Source organism: Protopterus annectens, chromosome 6.part0 (assembly GCF_019279795.1).
Source record: "Protopterus annectens isolate FY-2018-M chromosome 6.part0, PAN1.0, whole genome shotgun sequence".
Lineage (NCBI taxonomy): Eukaryota > Metazoa > Chordata > Ceratodontiformes > Protopteridae > Protopterus > Protopterus annectens.
The window spans coordinates 1,527,302,139-1,527,325,051 of record NC_056737.1 but is presented as its reverse complement, the minus strand read 5'-3'; the positions used below and the strand labels follow the sequence as shown (position 1 = coordinate 1,527,325,051).

The 22,913-nt window shown below is 36.1% G+C and overlaps 1 protein-coding gene across 2 annotated transcripts in view; it reads right to left on the bottom strand.

Moving 5' to 3' along the window:
* Window positions 1-22,913, bottom strand: part of MARCO (macrophage receptor with collagenous structure) — a 503,950-nt gene that overhangs the window by 288,727 nt on the left and 192,310 nt on the right. Inside the window, exons 6-11 of one of the 2 annotated variants that reach the window (XM_044074989.1) lie at window positions 5,477-5,584; window positions 5,339-5,383; window positions 4,180-4,233; window positions 1,738-1,845; window positions 1,600-1,644; window positions 466-519 (exon numbers count right to left, since the gene is read on the bottom strand). In XM_044074989.1, coding sequence (XP_043930924.1) covers window positions 466-519; window positions 1,600-1,644; window positions 1,738-1,845; window positions 4,180-4,233; window positions 5,339-5,383; window positions 5,477-5,584 — 414 coding nt within the window. The remainder of the gene's footprint in view (window positions 1-465; window positions 520-1,599; window positions 1,645-1,737; window positions 1,846-4,179; window positions 4,234-5,338; window positions 5,384-5,476; window positions 5,585-22,913) is intronic. The other variant, XM_044074990.1, reaches the window with a different exon arrangement.

Sequence of the window (22,913 nt, the reverse complement as noted above, 5' to 3'; positions counted from 1 at the left end):
TGTGTACACTGTGGATGCTGAGAACAGCATTCTTAGTTAACATTAAAGACTGAAACAATACTAATTCCTTGAACTTTAACTGTGCCCTGACTTAGGAATGGGATCTATTCCTAGCAGGCAAAATAACTAAGAATTTGGAGAAATTAACTGGATGAAACTATCTGTCTGTCTATCTCTATCTATCTATCTATCTATCTATCTATCTATCTATCTATCTATCTATTTACTATTTGCAGGTCTGCATGTGTGTGGTAGAAAATATCAATCTGGGATTATGGCATTCAAGTTTTTAGAAACCCAGTAGAGCATAAGGTTAATAACCAAATCTATCAACTTATGAACTTAAGAATGATTTAAAGTCTAACCAGTTAAGGGGAAATAATTCTAGTTCTAGAATTAGTGCATTGTTACATCTCCACTTATTAAAATGCTAATGTGATTTGTCATTGGTATAATACGCATTACCTTGTTGCCCTTTTTCTCCATTCGCTCCTGGCATTCCTGTGAATCCTGCAGCTCCTACGAAAAGAGAAGATTGATAAAAAACACATACCCAATTACTGCTGTCAGATAGTACATGGAGAATAAAAACTGCCAAAATAGTGTTCACCAGAGAAGCATTCTTCAAGAGCTGTGCACAAGTACCTTCCCAGCGGGGAAGCTTCATAGATCACAATTTTTCTTACATTCCAAAAGAAACATAATTTATGGTAAGTGTTGTACAAGTCATTATGGATTTTGGTTAGAAGATGAGAAATGCAATGAGGAAATGGAGATTGTTATAATGAAAAATGCTTCTATTTCCATCTTCATTGTTGTATTGTATGAACAATTGTGCAGAAAAAGTGCCATGAGTAAACAATGAAAATTCTGATTCAAGGTCGAGGTGCATTCTTGGCATCTCTACTTTATTTGTTCAACAGCTGTCCTGCCTGCCTCAATCATTTGGTGTTAAAAAGTTGTGCAATATGGGCAGACCAGTATTACAAAACTGCAATATCTCCAAATTTTTGGATGCATCTAACACCTTCCAATTATTATAGTAATACTTGCTATACAATATGAAAACTAATATTTTATTACATATCACACAAGTAGCATTTATCTTACTTTTTAAAAGTCCGACTTGGGCACCTGTACTTACTTCTACCATGCTCTCTGTAAAAAGTCAACACATGATAAAAAATATGACGATATAGTAATGATTGCTGTAGAACTCAAGATACTAAAGACTACAGAACTGAGATATTAAAGAACCTATTCTAGATATCTGCACACTCAAATGCAGCACTGCATAAGTTTAAATAAAGAATTGCTTGCTGCGTAACTTTATGTCCAAGAAATGTAATCATTCTCTAATATGATTTGTTATTAGAGATGAAACTTGCTTTAATTTCTGCACTGGTGATTTTCAGTTTTAAACAAATTCCCTGCTAGTCACATGCTGTCTGCAATAATTTCATGCCTAATATGAGACAAAATGCAAAAAATTGTCAGTGGCGTACCATTTATTTATTTGTTGGTCAGGAGAGTAGACTGGACTGGAAGAAAAAGAAACAGAAAAAAATAAAATTATTATGAATAAAAATTATTCATTACCTTTTTCTCCTTGTTGTCCAGGAAGACCAACATCACCTTTTCTTCCTTAAAAATAGAAAATAAATAGTTAATGCATGAAGAACTCAAAACTCAACACTTAGATTGGAGTTTGCTTTCAGTTACTCGGGATTAACATACCATCTGCACCTGGACGGCCAGTATCCCCTTTAATTCCAGGAGCACCTACCAGTCCCACTGGACCTTGGTCTCCCTTTATACCATCATTGCCCTTCTCTCCCTTAGCACCTAAAAAGTGTAGATAGAAATAAACAAATATTTGTGATATAGTAATAAGGATGCAAATAAGCTAGTTCTTAGTTCACAAAAAATAAAGCAGTGCATTCCACAGTCCATTATTAAGAAAAATCAAATATCAAGTTTAAACTTTGGCTGGCTAGACTCTTTTCCTTTGTCCAGATGCTCAAAATTTTATTCTTCATGTTTATAATACATATATGGTATTTGACAACTTATTGAAAAGTAGTATACTGAATGTTATAACACTGAATGCAAAATGCTGAAATATCAATATGTTGAAACATTATGATGCTGAACTTAAAAAATACTGACTAATAGCATACGTGTACTACATATGTACATTGCTCCAGTACACAGTGAAGCTGGAGCATGATTGCTAACAGTGGGGGGTTGTGTGTGGGTGGGGGGGGGGCATTCCAACTCTCTGCCGTTATATAGGGGAGGTTATCCTGAGTCGACATTTTAAGATTACAGCATTTTAACATTACAACATTCATGTAAACAATTTTAAATCCAGCAACCTGACCAACATTCTTTGTAAAAATCATGGAGACAGTCCTGATTATGCTTATGGAAAATAATAAGGGACATAACTGTATTACATATGGACTACTATAGAGCCATTAAGGTAAGATTTTGCCTTCTTGGTCTTGTGGCCTACTTTAAAGAGGTAACAGTATCACATGATTAGGGACTCTCAGTGGCTGCTGCTTGCCTGCCACTCTTCCACATACTTGGACTATTTTATCTGGAATATTCTTTTCAGATATAAAAGTGAGAAATTATTTCTGGATAGCCAAATATATCAATGATCGCAAACTGGTAAAATAAATATTTCAATAAATGATGCCAAAGTTCCCAGAGATGATCTACAAAATTACTAAACTAGTAAGTAATGACTTTACCTTTAATGTTAGTAAAAGTGGTATTATGCAATGACTGGCCATTAATATTAAAAAATGAGCATGCTGATTGGCCAGCCTAACCAGCATGCCCGTTGCAAATCGGAGACTATATGAATGAGAAAAGTTCCAGTTGCCCGGACTTTTTGCCATTAGTAAGTCTCATAATTTTATTACTTTTCTTTTTTTTTTTTTTTTTTAACTAAAAAAGGAAACCGGGAGATGTAAAACAAACGAGGGAGATGGCACAGACTAAAATAAAATGATAATCAAAACGTACCTGATGAGCATTTAATTTTTGTCTGTCCTGGCTCTCCCAAAATTAAACGTCTCCTGATTTTTTTTTCATTTTTAATTAAAAAAAAAAAAAAAAGCAATGGACATCTTCCATTCTCCATTGATTCCTCTATACATCTCTGATGTACTGCGTAAGCGTGGGAACATAAGTTTCATACACATGTGCAGTACATCAAAAAAAGCCCCCAGGATAGCGGAAAGCGGCAAAAGGGCACCTCGGAGGTATTATACAAAGACATTATTTAAGAAAAGTAATTTTTTTTTTTAAATAATGTCATTGTATAATAGCAATAACCCATGTCTGGGTGTGGGTAATGCTAGATTTACCCACGGTCGTCTTTGTTTGGCCACTCGGGATTCACCCTAGTGACCAAACCACACAAACCGTGGGTAAATCTAGCATTACCCACACCCAGACTTGGATTATTGATAATTATAAGATTTGGAGGAAAAAAAGACATAAATAATATAATTCCTAACTTTTCTTATATACTCTCTAAAATATATATACACACATGTTCACATAGGTATACATATGCATGTTCAAAAAATCTTGGATTCAGTTTAAATTTGACCAATGTTTATTTATCCAAATAAATAAATAAATAAATTATATATATATATATATATATATATATATATATATATATATATATATATATATATATATATATATATATATAGTCTATCAGTTTATAAAAAGACATGCCCATTTACTCCACAATGATCACTGTGCCATTAATACTTCTATTCCTGTCAGACAAAAAAAAAAAAAAAAAACTAAGCATTTGGAGAAATAACTGGGTGACGTTATCTATCTATCAATCTATTGATCTGTCTATCTATCTATTTATCTATCTATCTATCTATTTACTATTTTCCTGTGTGTGTGTGTGTGTGTGTGTGTGTGTGTGTGTGTGTGTGTGTGTGCGCGTGTGTGCACTAGAGAATATCAACATGGGATTATGGCACTCAAGCTTTTAAAAATAATGGTAAAGCATTGTTCTTACCAGTTAGGAGGATATAATTCTGACTCTGGAATTAGTACATTGTCAATTCTCCATTTATTAAAATGCTACTTTTGGAGTAACATATGATTTGTCATCAATGTAATTAGCATTACCTTGTTGCCCTTTTTCTCCATTCACTCCTGGCATTCCTGGGAATCCTGCAGCTCCTATGAAAAGAGAAGATTACTAAGAAACACATACCCAATTACTACTATCAAATAGTGCAGGCAGAATAAAAACTACCAAAACAGTGTTCACCAGAGAATTATTCTTCAAGAGCTGTGCACAAGTACCTTCCCAATATAGAAGCTTAATAGATCACAATTTTCCATATATTACAGAAGAAGCATACTTTATGGTAAGTGTTGCACAAGTCATTAAGGATTTTGGTTATTTTAACTTCTGAATTTTGAGAAATGCAATGAAGAAATGGAGATTGCTTTAATGAAAAATGTTTGTTTCCATCTTCATTGTTGCATTGTGTGAACAATTATGTGGAAATAGTGCCATGTGTAAACGATGCAAATTTTGATTCAAAGTAGAGGTACATTCTTTCCCTCTGGTATCTCTACTTTATTATTTGTTCAACAGCTGTCCTGCCTACCTCAGTCATTTGGTGTTAAAAAGTTGCACAATATGGGCAGAGCAGTTTTACAAAACTACATCTCCAAATTTTTTGATGTATAAAACACCATCCAAATATTATTATAGCAGTACCCACTATACAAAATATAAACTAATATTTTATTACATATCACACAAGTAGCATTTATCTTACTTTTTAAAAGTCACACTTGGACACCTATACTTACTTCCATGATGCTCACTGTAAAAAGTCAACACACGATGAAAAACATGACAATATACTAATGACTGCCACAGAATTCAGATACTAAGGGCTACAAAACTGAAATATTAAAGAACCTATTCTCTATATCTGTACATTCAAAAGCAGCATTGTATAAGTTTAAATAAGCTGTTGCTATTGCTGTGTAACTTTATGTCCAAGAAATATAATCATTTCTCTAATATAATTTATTACAGATAAAACTTGTTTTAATTTCTCCACTGGTGATTTTAACAGTTTCAGCTTTAAAAAAATTATCTGCTGGGCAGATGCTGTCTGCAATAATTTCATGCCTAATACGGCACAAAATGGAAATTGTCATTGCATACCATTTCTTTATTTGTTAGCCAGGAGAGTGGACTGGACTGGAAGAAAAAGATACAGAAAAAATAAAATCATTATTATGAATAAAAATTATTCATTACCTTTTTCTCCTTGTCGTCCAGGAAGACCAACATCACCTTTTCTCCCTTAAAAATAGAAAATAAATAACTTAAGTATGAAGAACTCAAAACTCAACACTTAGACTGGAATTTGCTTTCAGTTACTTGGGATTAACATACCATCTGCACCTGGACTGCCAGGATCCCCTTTACTTCCAGGAGGGCCCACTGGTCCTATTGGGCCTTGGTCTCCCTTTATACCATCACTGCCCTTCTGTCCCTTAGCACCTATAAAGTGCAAATATGTATAAACAAATGTGTGATATAATAATAATAATAAGGATGTAAATAAGCTATTTCTTAGTTCACAAAAAAGAAAATAATGCATTCCACATTATGTTTTTAAGAAAAATCAAATAGCAAGTTTAAAATTTGGCTGGCTAGGCTATTTCCTTTTTCTAGATACTCAGAATTCTATTCTTCATACTTTCAATTATTGTTATTATACTCTAAGTTATTTCTTTAACCTTATTCACATACATTTCTGCTTTTCCTTAAAATATTTATTGAGATTTCAAAGTAGTTACAAAGTATAACAATATTTGAAATATTTATATAATAGATGAATAAAATAAATCACTTGTTTTAAAAAAAAAAAATTAAATTGTAACTATTTTCAGTTTATACAATGTGCCTGAGACCATTAAATTATAAAGTGAGTCAAAACAAATATAAGAAATCCTAAGAACAAATTAAAATGATTAAATAGAGGAAAAAATATATCAATAAGAGCTAAAACCTTCAACCAATGATTATTTTTCAGTTTATAGGATAGATTCTTCTCTTTTACTACAGATTATTTAAGTGCTGTGTCTTCCAAAAGGGTAAGAAAGTCTTCAAATTTTGATTCCACAGAGGTCTTCCCATTTCCTGTAATTAGTTTTCTGAACACAACAAGTATTGTCCAAATTAAATAAGAAAAATCTTTTTATTTCCAGTAATTTAAAGAGAACCATTTCTTTTATTAAACTGAAGGCATCATTCCATGATGTTTTAAAAAATAATCATGGATCTTCATCCAAAATTTCTGAACCATAGAACAATAAAAAAAAAAACATATGTGACCAATTCCCTTTAATATATTTTTTACATCTCCAACATTCAATAATACTTTCTTTTTTCATTTTGGCTACCCTTACAGGAGTTAAAAAAGCTCTAAATATACATTTACAAGTAAATATACTCCAAAGTAGGTCCAAGAAATATTTTAATAGAAGTTCACATACACTTCTTAACTGTTTTTTGCTTAGACATACAGAATGATTAACCTTTAAGCAATTTAAGATCACATGTTTTACAAATATCACTATTACCTTCGGGATAGAAAGTCTCTTAAATCAGGACTCATTAAAATTATAAAAGCAACAATCTATAATTACATTGTAATGTATGTACCAATCACTGCATTAGAGTTTGGGTATTGTAACTGCATGGATATAATACACTAAATCATGGGTGTATGTAAAAAAAAATAATGCACTTAGGTAGCTAGGTAGGTAAAACAATCCAACTACTGGAAGCATACTGCACCTGATAAAAAAAGTAAGTTTTATTTTGGCACCAGAAATACTCTCCTTCCAGTAGAGTCACCCATGAATTTAACATAGGGAGAAGTGACAAGAAAATTGCAAAGGACTGGCATTTTAAGCATGTTTAAATATCTTTATATTTTTAAACATGTTTAAAGTTCTTTCTGATCCTGGTGTTCTTTTTTCTGGTGATCAAACTCTGACCACTGTTAATGGTTTTCAGCAATGAAGGGTTCTTGACAAAAGTTTAAGCAGGTTTCTGATATCAGAAAGGAGCTTTAATGGTTTTCAGCAATGAGGGGTTCTTGACAAAAGTTTGTTAAGCAGGTTTCTGATATCAGAAAGAAGCTCAAGAAGTCAGCCTCCCCTGATTTTGGAGCATAATCAAAATGGCTGCATGGACTGTAAAGATACTAACACCATCATGACATGTTAGAAATCTACAGTTATAAACAAATAGAAAATAATTAGAATAATTATGGCAACAAAGAATGAAAAAATGTCTATAATAGGATGGCAACTTTTATAAATACTGTACATGGCCAGGTTATTTAGATAATTAAGTGCTGTTTAGTTTAATTTAGTATTGCATAGACACTCTTTGTATTGTGTTAAGGCATGGCATTAGAAAATGGTTTATATATCTGCACATTTGTAAACTATATAATAGATATTGTGCATTATGTATATAACATATTTCAAATAAATAAGGAAAAATAATGTAAGCGACAAACCTCATGGCACATAACCAATACAACTTACAGGGATGGCTGTGCTTAGAAACTGGAAAGAGACCTGCACTTGCTCCCTTAAGGATATGTGACAGACTGTAGGCAGAAGAGACACAGCTATGACGCACAAGCTGATTTATTTGATAAATTAAAATGAGATAAATTTCTTTATTATATGATTTTTATCAATATAAGCTTTTTGACATTTGAATTAATTGTTTGTTAAAAAATAAAATTACATTAAGACAATTGTTTACAGCTGTTTTTTTAGATGCTGGCTTGCAGTTCATATTGTAGAATCTTCTGAGTAGTACACATTACATACTTTATACTGATTCAGATCTGTAAACTACTAAGTTAATTCCTGATCTCTAGGTTGTATAGAACATTTAGAAACTTATTTAATGCATATTATTTTAGTGGCTTCAAAAGTATTGCTGCTTTCCTGACTTTCCCCGATTGCTAAAACGTTTCTGTTCTTAAGACTGCTTGTGAAAATGTGGATACTTAATGTAATATGTTTGTTAAATCTACACCCCAGAAACACTAGGAGCGTTAGTGAAGGCTATGTACAAGGAAACAATGACTCAAGTATGAACAGGGTTTGGTCTCACAAATGCGTTTCCAGTGGGAGTGGCTGTGCATTAGGGTTCACCTCTGACCCACTGCTTTTCATACTGGTGATGGACTACATTACCAAACAGGTCAGAGGGAACAGATCAACAAAGTTGTTGTATGCAGACAAAGTGGCATTACAGGCAAACTCTGAGCAATACTTCAGCAAAGGATAGGGGAATGGAATGCAAAACTAAAAAGAGCATGGGATGAAAATTAGTACAGATATGACAGATGTAATGGCAGCAAATGGGGGGATCAGAAGAAGCTGAGAAATTAGTCAGAAGGGAAGATAGTGGAGCAGGTTAACAGCTTTAAGTATCTGGGAGGGGTGGTTGGGGAGAATGAATGTCTGAATGAAGAGGTCAAAGCTAGAATCAGTGGGGCTGCAGTCAACTGACACAGAGTGCAGGCATTGTGTATGACAAAAGAAAGCCATAAAAGCTGAAAATTAAGGTGTACAAACAGTGGTATGACCAGTACTCTATGGTACTGGTCACACTGCTACTGTATGGTACAGAAACCTGGGGAGTAAATGCAGAGAAGTTGGGGAAGCTAGAGGTGATGGAGATGAAGTGTTTGAGATGGGTGGTAAGATGCACACTGTGGGACAGATGAAGAAATGATGAAAAAAGTAGCTTCAGCTGCAGAAAAATCAAACTGAGTAGATTACTGTGGTTTAAGCATGTTTGTGTGTACCAGGTCAGCTATGTTTGCACTCCAACTGGGCATATAGACTATTTGGTTCAAGGTGTTTGTGCTTCCAAAGTCCAGGAATCTTTGGACCTGTAAGTTTGGTGTCATGTAAGTATCCCAGTTGCTAGTGGGTATATGAAGTTGCCCCTGAATGGATCTACTTCACAAGCTGAATGCTTCCAAACTTCCAGCTGCAAATGGCTGAGACCATAAGATCAAAGTTTTGAAAGTTGGAAATTGTCATTAAAAAAATAAAAACAAAACTATTTTTTTTACATTTTTGCAGGGGTGCAAGCCCCCCTGCACCCCCACAACTCATGTTAAATAAATATACCAACTCTGAGATCGCACTACAGTGAGGAAAACAGTATCATTCCATGCTGTACGGTGACTTCCATTCAAAATGTTCGCAGTTTCAAAACTTCAATCTTATGGTGTTGGCCATTATGTCTGAAGTTTTGAAACTTCAAGCTTGTGAAGGAAATCCCCCTGAATATGGTATTGGGTTGAATGGCAAGATCATCCAAGCATGAGCTACAGGTTTCTTAGCTCATAGAGGGTAACCTATACCATGTGTAAGAATAGGGTACACATAAACATAGTTTTTCTAGAATAAATACAGTGTTCTCTTTGCACAGGCTTAGAAATGCTGCCATATTAAAGGAGGCCTATATCTTCATTTTCATATTTTACATTTTGCATGCAGTTTCAATTGAAAGAAATGTTTCAGTGAAGGATACAAATGACCTAGTGAAATAACCTTCAGACCAAAGCAGTGATAAGTATGAGATGTGTTAACACAGCGTGTAGAACATTTGGCACCAAAACAGATCTTGTTTAGATGGTACAGGTCTTGGTGACCTAGGCTAAAGAGGTGTGCAGAACTTGTAGGAAATTTACAGGGGGTTAGTACGATGAGTGCTACTTTCTAGACATAAAGCAGCTAGATTCAGAAAGTCAGAAGATTGAGCACAGAAGTTCAGTTTAGATACTTGGGAGATTGAATATAGAAGTCAGGTCTAACATCCAGCCACTCAGATATTCAGAAATCAGTAAAAGTCCAGAAACTACAGAAAACAGTGCAGTTTGTCTTAATTTTACCATCGGAAAGGGAAAAAAACAATTCTGAGTTCAAAGTTACAATGGGCAGTATAATTCATCCTTCAGAACTACATAAGTCTGAGTATTTAGTCTGGTTCAGTCTATCAGCACTGTTATTTGAGACAGTATCAGTATACGATTTCTTCAGATCTTGTTGAATTACTACATCTACCTCCACCGTATACTGCTATTACATAATAAACCACCTATATCAGAATGACTGTGTGTACATATTTATATTCTGAAAGTTACATGAATTGTCACAAAAAGGAAGGTATTTGGCACGTGTTCAGCACAGCACAGCTCCAGGTAATTAAAAGACAAAAACATTTATTCCATTTCTTACACCCTGCAAGAATATGATATGGGACTTTGTCTATGGAAATTTGGACAAGGAGAAGCTCAAGCTCTTTGTCCTGTTTGATTAGTCTTGAGATGAGTTTGTTGTTTACATAGGTTGAAACATCTCCATCTACTGTTCCTGACTGTGCAGTAGCTGGCCTAAATGTGTGAAAAGCATTGTAGCCCTCAACTGTCGGGGTGTTCTCCATGGCTCTAAACCATGGCTCACCTTTAGATTCCCTTGGGTTGGTTTTGTTATGTCAGAAAGTTTGTCAGTTTTGTATTGCATACAAAAAGGCAACATTGGGGAAAACAATACTTAACCAATATTCGAAAGCCTAGAGAGGACAGGTGCAGACCATCCATGGCAAATCAACATGGTCTGTTGATGATATCATCCCATGTTGACAAACATTGTACCCACTTGGAATGACACCAGAAACTAAGCCAATATTTGAAGTCAGCAATCTTGTGTTCATTTTATGGCATCATCCATGGTAAAGGTAGAATGTTGTTCAGTGCTAGGCAGATAGCAGCTTGGGACACATAGCCCAAGAGCTCCATAATTTCTCTCTTCATATAGTCCAGGGAGGCAGTTACAATTCTCATTGTAGCTTTTTTTCTTCTTCTGTATAATTTTCAAAGTTTTATATTGATTTCTCCTCAAAAATTATATTTTCTTATATAGTTTCAAGTTGATTGTTTTGTTTCTTAATTTTGGAAGCATTGCTTATTTTAAATTACCTCTCAGAAATCTGTATATCATCTATCATAGGATCATAGGATCATAGAAGGTTACTAGGTTATCAACCCGGAGACCATTTCAAGCCTAGCCATTTCAACCCAATGCAATACTATAGAGGTACTAGTCAATACCCAAGATTGCATTTAGTGATGACTGTCCATGTCCAGGAGCATTGTGGACACTATCTGCAGTAAGAATTTAGAGTGACCCATCCACCTATTCAGGTTCCGATTGAACAGTGTCATAAAGGTGCTCTGTTTCACATGAATTGGTTGCCTGTTCTAAAGATATGGCAGTCATTGGGAGATAACTCTGTCCCTCCAGCATGTCCTATTTAAGTTGCAGGCCATATTTAAGTCCCTGGAATGGGTAACCCTAGACCCATTTGATTTATGGATATGCAGCAAGTTCGTTAGGTTTGGGTCTTGGGTTGCTCTGTATCATCAGGATAAATATAAAAAAATCATTAAGTTATTGTTCAAGGCTATATGGCCAATCAACTATATAATCAACATCTTCCTGAGATTTAAACACTAATACATTAAATATTAATTTATTCTTTTGTACTGACAGATTATTTGAGAATTTTAATTTTAGATATGTGCACCCAATTGGTCTGAAAAGTTCCTGATTATACATCTTCCTCAATCTTTAAATTAAATAAAAGATTAGGTAATCAGAAAATCTATTCTTAACCATGATTTATAACTAACCAAATGAAAACTGTATTTTATTTAGGTATAGGAATCTGAATGTCAATTCATGTGTAATTGTGAGTTACATTATTTGCATCAGAGAATGAGTTAAAAGGACTTTTACAACTTGACTCCTATCCAACAGTAGCGAATCTCGAAAATCGCTTTTCTCCTTAAACTTGTTTTGGCTGGGTGGGAAGCCCCCTCTGTACCCTCCACATCCTGCAAACCTATATATACCACATTGAAGATCGCCAGACCTCAGAGAAAAGGGAATATTCTTAGAAATGGCATCTTGGACTTGATATATGTAAACACAATCTTTCAGCCATTCTGTCTCTATTTTTGGACTCATTCTAGTTGGTCCTTTTATTTCAAATGATTACCTGTCCTCTCATTGTTCCATTATAAATTGTTTTTTCAGTCTCTCTTCCCAATCTTTTCTAACCTCTATTATTGATTCTTGTAGTCCTCTTGCAATATTTTATATTCCCTATTAATTGTGTTCTTTTTCACAGCAGCGTCTGTTCTTGATTCAAATATAAACTCTATCAGAGTTGGTCTTTCACTGAGGACTCCCTTATTTTTTTCTCAGTGCCTATACTCTGATATCAGCCTCTGGTAGAGAAGGTATTTTATAACCTACAGTCTACTGTATTACCTTTACCTCTCAAATTATTTGCTGCCAATACATTGTCTCCTTTGCCAGCTGTTTTCTGTAAATTTCAGCACCCACTTGCCTATTTTCTTTACCCGTACTTGCAGTCATCCATATTCTCAAAATGTCCTTTACCTATTCTCATGTTGACTAAGTTCTTAAAATACTTTCTGCAACTCTATGAATAGAATATTCTGTATGGTTGTTTCTATTCTCTACAAGGATTTGAATCTAAAATTCAAGTCCCTCCTTATTTCTTGACCCCCCCCATCATCACCCCTCTGCACTTTGAACCTTCTGCTTTTGTTATATATATGATCCTGAACTGCATAGCTCTAAAATAGCACTTCAAATCAGGTAATCCTAGATTACCCTGTTCTGTTGGGAGAATCAGCTTATTCCACTTAGCTCTTGCCTCTTTCCACCCAAGGTAAGTTCCTTCATCTCTTTATTATTGTCCACAAGTCCTCCTCTGATTGATAAAAATATGCCATAAAAATATGCCTGACCTGTATGTAAAATTAAATGGACTAAAAGAGTAGGAAGGATTTTGATAGACAGTTTGTTGACAAGATAAAGACAGTGACTGAGATGGAGCAGTTTAAAGTGAGTGTATTAAGGAGTAGTGAGGCTCCGGTAACAGCAGGTAGGTATTTAATTTTAATTTTGGTAAGAGAGTGGCATCCAGTTTGGCAGGAAAGGTAAATTAATCTAAGTATTTAGCTCTGAGCAGATTGCAGCTGGTGTTATTTGAGGAGTAGAGAGGATAAGCAGTTCATTTCCAGTACATTTGTGGTAATGGAGTATCTCACTTCTACAGCAAGAAATGGGAGGTTCTGTAAGACACGTTTTGTTGAGCTAATATCTCATTTATTTGGGTTTCTATGTGTCTATGGAAGGAGAGGTGCTGATCAAAAAGGAGGTCTATATACATTTTTCTCCTTTATAAAACAGCAGAGAGATACCTATAAAGTCAGTAATCGTGATAGATTTTGATTACTTTAACTTCTGGTGAGTACCAAACAGCACTATTTTTTCTTTGGATCAAGAGTGAATTTATTATTGAGGACACAGTTCTAGATGGAGATAAAATCAAGTGAAGATCTGATTTGAGGAAACTTAGATTTTTGTTACCCCTCGTGATGACAATATATTCCTCATAAAGAATACTGCTGGTATGTGAAGGTTCCCAGGGCAGATAGGTAGTGAATGGAGAGAAGAGGAGAACACAGGAGAAGAGAACATGGGATAGGAGAACAGAGAAGAGGACAACATTAGCAGGGTGTCCCTGAGATATACGTATTATATGGCCCAAGAAGGGTGTGCAAAGAAGGAAGGCATGATAGACTGTATCAAAGGGTAAGCTTGCTTATCTCCATTATAGAACAGATCTGATCTACAAATGTGAAAATAGATGTAGTGGTACTGTAATTGGGTCAAAAGACATGCCATCTAATAATGAGAATGTCATACCTTGAAATATAGCCCAGGATATAATTGTAAATGATTTTTTTAAGAATTTTAGTGAGCAGGCATAGGTTAGAAATGGGTCAAAAAAGTAATTAGCTGATGATGGGATGGATACTTTTGAATGTTTAAAGCTGCTAAGCATGAGTTCGGTAGTGAGGAGTAAGTTCGATAGAAATTTAAGAGGTCTGCTGAATATTTTGCTACCTAGTTTGAGAATGACAGAATGGATGGCATGGAAGAATGGTTTATAGATGCAGTCAATGTTTTCCAGGTGTTTTTTTATATCAGTGCTACTAATTACATAAAACTGAAATGGTGGGGAAGAAGGGTATCCTTTGAGAAGTTTTTTTTTTGTAAACAAGAAACATTTTTATTAAATTATCATGTATGACATAAACAATCATACATTTATATAAATGAAAATAAAACATACCAACATAATTTCAGTTCCAAACATTATACATTGCAACCCATGATAACACAGCTGTAGTTGCAAACATTATACATCACTTATAATTTATCCAGTCATTGTCAGTCAAACATTGCATAGCTCATTCAAATCCTGCCTTCTTTTAAACCTCATTCCTCCTCTGCATGTATTGGTCCCACAATTCCTATTTTTTTTCCTAAGCAGTTTGCTCCTACCCTTTTCTAAAAATCCCAGGTCCATGTGTTTTATCTCTGTTACTATATTCGCTACTTCTAGTACAATTGGTTTAGACTTTATTTTCATTTTCTAGTAATTGTTTTTTTGGCAGCTACCATAATTAGACTCAAAAAGGTCTTATTATGCCTCGGCAATTCTGATTCTGTATCATAGCTCAAAAGAAATTAATTTCCTTAGTTGCACCAATTTGCTCACCCAGTATCTCTGACAGAGTAGTCTGCAGAGAATCTTTAAAGTCTGCCAACTCATTACACTCCTAGAAAATTTGACCTAAGTTACCGCTTTCTTCCCCATCACACCTCCACAATTTGCTGTCTACATGAGGAAAAATTCTTTGGAGTCTACTTGGGGTATAAAAACACCTATGTAAACACTGCCAAGCAAAGATCCTAAATCTTCTAGACTTTGTTGCATATTTGGGAGACAAACATATACCTCCCCATTGTCTCTTCATGAATTGCTTATCCAGTCTCTTTCCAGTCCTTTTTAACCTCCTCTGATTGATTCTTATAGTTATGATGTAATAGTTTATATGCTCTACTAATTATTCCTTTCTTAATGGCAGCTTCTGTTCTAGATTCTACTAAAAACTCTACCAGTGTTGGTCTTTCATTTAGGACACCCCTATTTCTTTATCTTTGCCTATACTCTTATATCAATCCTTGATAGGGAGGCAATCTCTAATCTGCAGTCTAAATAAATTCTTGGTGTCTTCCCATCCTATTATCTTTCCCTCTCTAGTTATTTGCTCCCAGTACCTTGGTTCCTTTGCCAGTTTTCTCCAATAAATTCCAGACCCCTCTTGCCTATTGCCTGTATCTCTAATTGCAACCATCCCTATCAGCAGAATCTTCTTTCTCCATTCATGTGTTGGCTTAGTTCTTAGAATACGTTCTGCTACTTTATGAATATAATATTCTGTATGATTATTGTTATTCTCCTTAAAGGACTGCATGCAAAATTCAAGTCTCTCCTTGTTTCTTGAGCTTCCCCCTCTTTCATCATTATCTCTTTCCACTTTGAATTACAGTTTTCTGCTTGTGCTATGTATAGGAGCCTTAACTGTGTTGCTCTAAAACATCCCTTCAAATTAAGTAATATGAAGAATCAGCTTATCCTACTTGACTGTTGCCATCTTCTCCTTCCTTTGATGAATGTTGAAAAATAGATGGCTTTGTTGGCAAGAGTGTTACTGCTTTCTCTGCAATGAAGTCTACTTCACAAGAACAAAGCACATAAATATTGACTAACAAAATCAGTTTGTCAATACAATGGTATATACTTCATAGCAATTTTACTCATCTAAATCATAATCAGCAACTCGTATCAAAGTGCATGCTATTCTTATCTAATGTCACCTCCCCATATTACTTTTACATTTTCTTCTTGCAGTAAATGAGATTTGGGAACAAACCAATTTGCCAGGAACATCTTCAGGTGAGGGTCAGGTAGAAATAGTAATGGGAGTTAAGATGGTAGTGGAACAAAGTTAGTGTGGTGGGGATGGAAGGGTTAAATTGGGAAAGCAGCAGGGTTGCGAGGAAATCAGATAAGGGCAAGGAGGGGCTTAACTGATTTTGTGTAAATGTAACTGTGTAAGGGATCAGATTTTGGTGGGAACTTGCTACTCCAAGTATTATGTCTACGATGACCAGTAAGTGCTGTGCAGCAGGTAGGCTTTGGACTTTGATGAAACGGATAAAATTAGTAAGTAGCCATGATCCATTGTGAGAAGGATGTGGATGGCATTGTTGCCAGGTTATAATTTTGGTCAGGGTAATTTGTGTGGGAGTAAATCCTGGTGGTGGTGTGCATTTTCAAGGTAGAGAAAAGCCAAGATAATGATTGGAGTTGGGGGTAAAGATGGGAAATCAGGGACATTTTTTTTTTAATACTAGCACTATTCGCTTAGCAATTGCTAGAAAAATGGTATGTCTGTAACTATATATATTCAAAGAATAAGAATTCTATAATGATGTCTCCCAAACTTTCAATATTCTGTCTCAAGACTCATATGCACGATGGGCAGGTCAGACACAATTCAGTTTCAAAATGCAACTTAATGCATGTGTTTTAATCTTACAGAGCTCACATAATGACCTATGCTGCTCAAGAAGGACAAAGACTCTAAATTAAATTACTAACCTGTCTTAATTCATACTAACCTGAATTAAATGCTCCACTAACGTACATGCTACTTATTCAAAGAGTGGTAAGCCTAATATGTGAAGAACAAGAAGAGCTCAGGAAAGCAGTACTGAAGCATGGCATTTAACTGGCGCCAGGATGATACAACAATACAGGAGGTCCCCTCATCGGCTTCCTGCTTGAATGCGGAAGGGTGTTCGTGGCTTAGAGTTAACATGGCTCGTTACTTGCAGCAAATTGCTTGGCTTGGGTTGTCTAACTATATTAGTTCATTAGTACGACAAAGGATAGAATCTGTCTGCCATGTGAGGGAAGGTCGTCAGGGTTGTGCCAGTAAGAGACTTGAGAAAATAATGAGGTATAGTTTATGGACTCATAAAGCAGAAGGGTAGTAGATAGCCATGATCTTGTCTCCACATTGAAAGTGTACCATTCTGATTTGATTGTACAGACTTCATGCTGGCAGTCTTTACTTTTATCATGATATTCTGGATATGTGCAATGCTTATAAACTGTTTGCATATAGTTAATATTTGTGATCACAATCTGAATCATCTTGTTGGTGGTTGCATTGGATGGCTGCCGCTCCCTTCCGAGTCATTGGTAGTTTGGTTCCTTTTGTGCCATTGTGACCTTCTTTTTTACTTGCCTGTACCTGTTGCAGGGTTTTTTTTCATTTCAGGTGTTGTGGTTGGGCCTGAGCTCGGCATTTCAGGAGCATGTGCAGTTGGGGACAGAGGAACTTTTCCGGCCATTAAGGGCATACACCTCTCAGCTGTACAGATTTTGCAGAATGTCCAGATTTTGCCTCATATTTTCAGTCCTTTTCACATAAAATTGTAGTTTTTCTACCCAATCACTGGAAACTCTTTGATGGTTAAATTCAGAAAATAATGGCAGACACTGGAGTTTCAAATTGCATACCCTTCAGAAAATTCATGGTAATGTGAAACCTGTTATTCTATCAAATTTTCTAAGTTTGTAAGAGCAATATTTAAAAAGTGTTCCTATTTTTGGGCTTTTGGTCCTACATTATTGACAGCTTTCTCCAGATTTCTTGCTTTAAAAGGTTGAGAGGTACGGTTACAATTTTGGCGTTGTGGACAGGTTTATTGCTCGTATAGTTAAGTATGTACATTCACTGGATCTAATCTGGCAGTTGGAACAGTGGTTAAAGTAATTGAGTAGATATTCTATACTACAGGGTTTGATTCCCACTGGCCGCTTATTATTTTCCACAGGGCATTTGTATGATTGCTATTAATCTTTGCTTAGGTCAAGCACATTTTAGTTTCACAAAACCCTATGGCTGCTGTCTAAGAATGAGATGGCTAAAATAAAGTTGTGTAAAGTAAATCTTTTATTCTTAAAAGGATGCAACATGCAAGATTAAGGAGGCTGTTATAGGACATAGCACATCTTTTGTTAGGTATGGAATGGGGAGGCTGTTCTCATTCTTGTTGGAATTAGTAATTACAAAACAAGATAAAAAAATGTGGGGGAGGGGGCAATTTTAATAGTTGATGCAGCAGATGCACTATCATGTCTAATATACTCATTTCTGTGATGGCTTACTGTTGGTGTTATGCTTGAGACTGGGAAGAGAGAGAGGTGACTTTGACTCCTGTACCTAAAAGTCTAGCAACGAAAGTGGTGCTAATAACTACAGACCTATAGTTTTGACATCCAGTTCATGAAGATGATTTTTAAATGATGGTTTATTTATTTATTTATTTATTTTTTTTGCAGGCAGGTTTTCACACACTTGTTCTTTTGTAGGTCAAAGGGAAAACCAGGGAATGCATCTTCCCATTAATGTACAGGTACTGTATCAGATGCTCATGCAATGTCCTGATTCAGCAGTTGCAGTCGAAGTAATAGATGGGTTTTCTAAGGGATTTTCTATTAAATCAGAGGTGGGGAAGGGAGGGGTCAATTTGTAAGAATCTGCATTCCTTGCAAGGGAAGATATTTCAGAAGGCTTGGTGGAGAAGGAATGGTGGGCAGGTAGGTTACTGAGTCTGTTTGATATACCTTCCTTTAACAGCTTTAAGGTTTCTCCATTGGAGGCTGGCTCCTAAGAAGTCTGCTAACAATTTCATTTGATTCACCAGTGGTCTTATCTCGAGGGGAGTTCTGTGTATGATTTCATTTTGGGAGATGATGTATAAGGCAGTTATACATCTTTGGATGATGCAGTGCAAGTCATTTGGGAGTGGTTGGTGAAAGTAGATATCTAATCCATTTTTCATTTATTACTAGTTTGAGAGGAAGAGTAGCCATTGTTGGACACGGTAGTTGTGTTTAAATTTTATTTTGACAAGGCTAGGCTGATGGGATGCTTGGTGACCTGTGCTACTTTGAGAGGTTTAGCACTGCTTGATTATGCAGTGCAAGTCATTTGGAAGTTTACGAACCCATGGTTGGTGAAGGTAGATATTGAATCCATTTTTTCATTTATTACTAGTTTGAGAGGAAGAGTGGCCGTTGTTGGACATGGTAGTTGCATTTAAGTTTTATTTTGACAAGGCTAGGCTGATGGGATGCTTGGTGACCTGTGCTACTTTGAGAGGTTTAGCACTGCTCGATTATGCAGTGCAAGTTATTTGGGAGTTTACGGACCCATGGTTGGTGAAGGTAGATATTGAATCAATTTTTTCATTTATTACCAGTTTGAGAGGAAGAGTGGCCGTTGTTGGACATGGTAGTTGCATTTAAGTTTTATTTTGACAAGGCTATGCTGATGGGATGATTGGTGGCCCATGCTACTTTGAGAGGTTTAGCACTGCTCTCCATTGGATTTGACAGCAGTGGGTGGGCAGTCAGGAGGTGGTACATTATCAGGATGGTTTCTTAACAGTAGGTGAAGGGTTTGACAGAGCATTGGAAGGCATGCCAGTATTTTTGGGGGTGAGTGAGAAACCAGGTGTTCCATTGGCTAGGTAGAAGTCAGAAGGCTCAAGCAAGGTATTCTTTCCTGGGATTAGTAGTAGATGCAGTTAATGGTTTGTTTTGTTAACCAGATGTGAAGGTAACATGCTTTCAAGAAAAGATTTGGGGGGGGGGTCCAAGGACAAGGTGCAGATTAAGGATGTCATGGAGCTCTTCAGGCTCCTGAAGTCTGCATGTCAGCAGTTCACCCAGGTCATTCTTTTTGTGGGTTTTCAGCCTTTTTGTTGAATGGGGGGGCATCATTGGGTGAGGGTTAATAAGTTGTTGCATGCTGATGTAGCATTGTGGTTGATTTTTTGGAGCAGTTTAATGGTATGGCTTTTTTTCAGGTGGATTGGTTTGTTCAAGGGTATTTGCAATTATTTACAGATGCAGCAGGAAGTATTAGGATGGGGGCATATTTTGGGGAATGGTTTGTGGCTTGCTGGCCGGCAGAATGGAAGAATGATTAGAGGAGGGATGCTGACTGTTTGGATTTAGTTCCAATTTGGCTGGTGGCAAAGGTCTAGCAAAAGAAGTTGTGGGGTAAAGGGGTTAATTTTCATTCAGGCAATAGGGCAGTGGTACAAGCTGCTGATGTTGCCAGACGAGATGTGTCAGGTTGGCTGTATATGGTGTAACCGAAGCTGGTGGGAGAGACAAAAGTGGGTAGAGCTGTAGCTGGCTCATTTAACATTCACTGTCACTTTGCAATCTGTCACCCCTCAAATCCAATTTGAGGAGTAAAAACAAGTGTCCTTCTTGACCTAAAACCTCTCTTCTTCTTGGCACAGGAATACTGAGCAGCTTTTAAAAGGAAAGTGCATGGTAGGGAATTGCAGGATTTTGTTAAATTGTGGGTTGTAGCTGCTTGAGGAGGAAGGAGTTTGGTAGGAAGGATTCTTGTTGAAATATTTGGTTCAGGCTTGAGAACAAGTTAAGGCAGTTCAGTCGGTCAAGGTGGATTTAGCTGCAATTAGTATAGTTGCAGAGGTGGCAGGGTTACTTGACTTCACTAAGTTTTGGACTGTGGTCATATGTTGAAGGATTGGGGTAGGGTTGATAGTGTGAAGACTGCCAGACGATGACAATCGACAAGACAGGTTTTGAAGGTTTTGTTGCAGGGATTAGCATTGGTAAATGGAGATTCATTAGACTATACTTTATGCGTAATGTTCACTTTATGGATGCATTATGGAACTCTTAGGGTGTCAGAGTTGTTTTATTCACTAGTTTGGCAGGATGTTTCAGTGTTTTTTGCCTCTGTGTATATTTGATTGCGTAGATCTAAAATGGATCAGTTGGGGAAGAGTAGGCAGATAATATTGGGAAAGGGCAGGAATGATTGGTTGTGTCCAGTAGGTTGGGCTAACAGGTTGCTGTGATCTCATGTTGGGAGTCCTCAGGACTTTGTTTTGATCAGTAGGGGGTAAGGTGATGACATGTAATCAGTTTTGTATATATAATGAGGAGAGCTATTCGGTGTACTGGTGTTCTAGGGAAGGTAGATTAACTGAAATCATTAAGAGGGTGGATTGTTGGTCATCAAGTTCTTTCTTGTCCTGTATTAGATAATTGGGTATGGTGACTGGCTTAGTATTAAATAAATTTTCTAGGAAAGGAAATCTCATTTTGGTCATGCTTATATCCATTGGGCAGCAAACAGGAGCTGCAGTTAGGCTGGATGGCCTGCAATTGGGTTTGTACCGTTTTGCATGGCATTGGGCTTCTTAGCATTCTGGTGGTACATTTGGCAGGTAATGATCTGGGAATAATTATGAAGCTACAGTTGGTAGTTAGAATAAGCGAGGATCTGTTTATTTAAAGAGGTTATGCCCAGTTATGTGTTTTGTGTTGTCTGAGATAGTACCGTGGTTATTTTGGCTTTGGAGAGGTCTCATCAGTTTGTTAATTTTAGGCTAGTTAGGCAACTGGCTGCTTTGGATAATTATATGATAGGGCATTGGGATGTCAGTGACAGGGATACAGTTTGGTTCAGAGAGGAAAGTGCACCTGAATGATTTTGGTTTGGATCTCTTTAATGAATAGGTAAGTTTGTTTTGCGGTGTTTGCTGGAGGTTTTGGAGTGAATGGGGGGAACAGCCTGTGTTAGGCTGGTTGGCAGAGAAGAGGGGGCAGGGTTGTCCATCTTCTATTCCCCCTCAGGTGTTGTATGTTTAATCCAATGAGCTGGATGAAAGTGAGCGGTGGGATGCTGCTTGATGATTAAAAGTAAGCGAGCAGAGTTGAAGATGCTGCTTATTTGGATAGGGTGAGCAAGGTTATGCTGCCTTAGTAAATGGTTATATGGATGTTTGCACTGTGATCAATAAATTAAAATATTACTCAATGAAGTTATGTTATGAAAGTTTAATAATGGTCATCAAAAGTCATTTGGTGTGGTGTGTTTATTGAAGGGGACCAGGGCAATAAACGTCACCCACTTTTATCATCCCTTTACTCAACTAACATCTGTTTCTTGTATAAATGACATCTATGTCTTAGTACTGTAAACAGATGAAGGAATGATTTTGTCAAACATAAATCTGAATACTTAATAACATTTAAGTTCCAGAATTATCACATTAGAAACAGCACAGGTATACGCAACACAGGAGATTTTATAACACCAGACATATCAGTTAGACTTTTGCATTTCAGTCATAACAATAGACAAGTTTAGCACCATGAATTCAGTTAAGACTGTATTTACAAGCTATAATCTTTTCCCAGGTCCCCATATCTAACCTGATCCCATTCATGTTTGCTTTATGATTCGCTTATAGCCCAGCTAAGTTGAATAAATTATCATAACTGTCATACGATCTTATAGTACTGCTCTGTAAGAAATGACCACAATATTTTACCACTTCCTATATTCCTCAATATATTTTAAATATCAGCATGAAAACAATAATACAAACAAAACACATTTGTATACTGTAACAGTATATAAGCAGGCTATTTTAATCCTGCATAGACCCTAACCCTTTATACTAACCCACCCATATTTAATTACTACAGCGATTATATAATATATTGTTTTATTACCCTAAAGTTATGTTATAGTTTGTCTTGTATCATCTTTCAATGTCATAATAGAAAATGTTTAACAAAGTAACGGTTCCTTTAAGTTCTATATAATTTAACAGAGACAATGAAGAATTATTTAAATCTGTATACAACCATTTCCAATCTGAGATTCTGTATATAGAGAATTTAATCAACA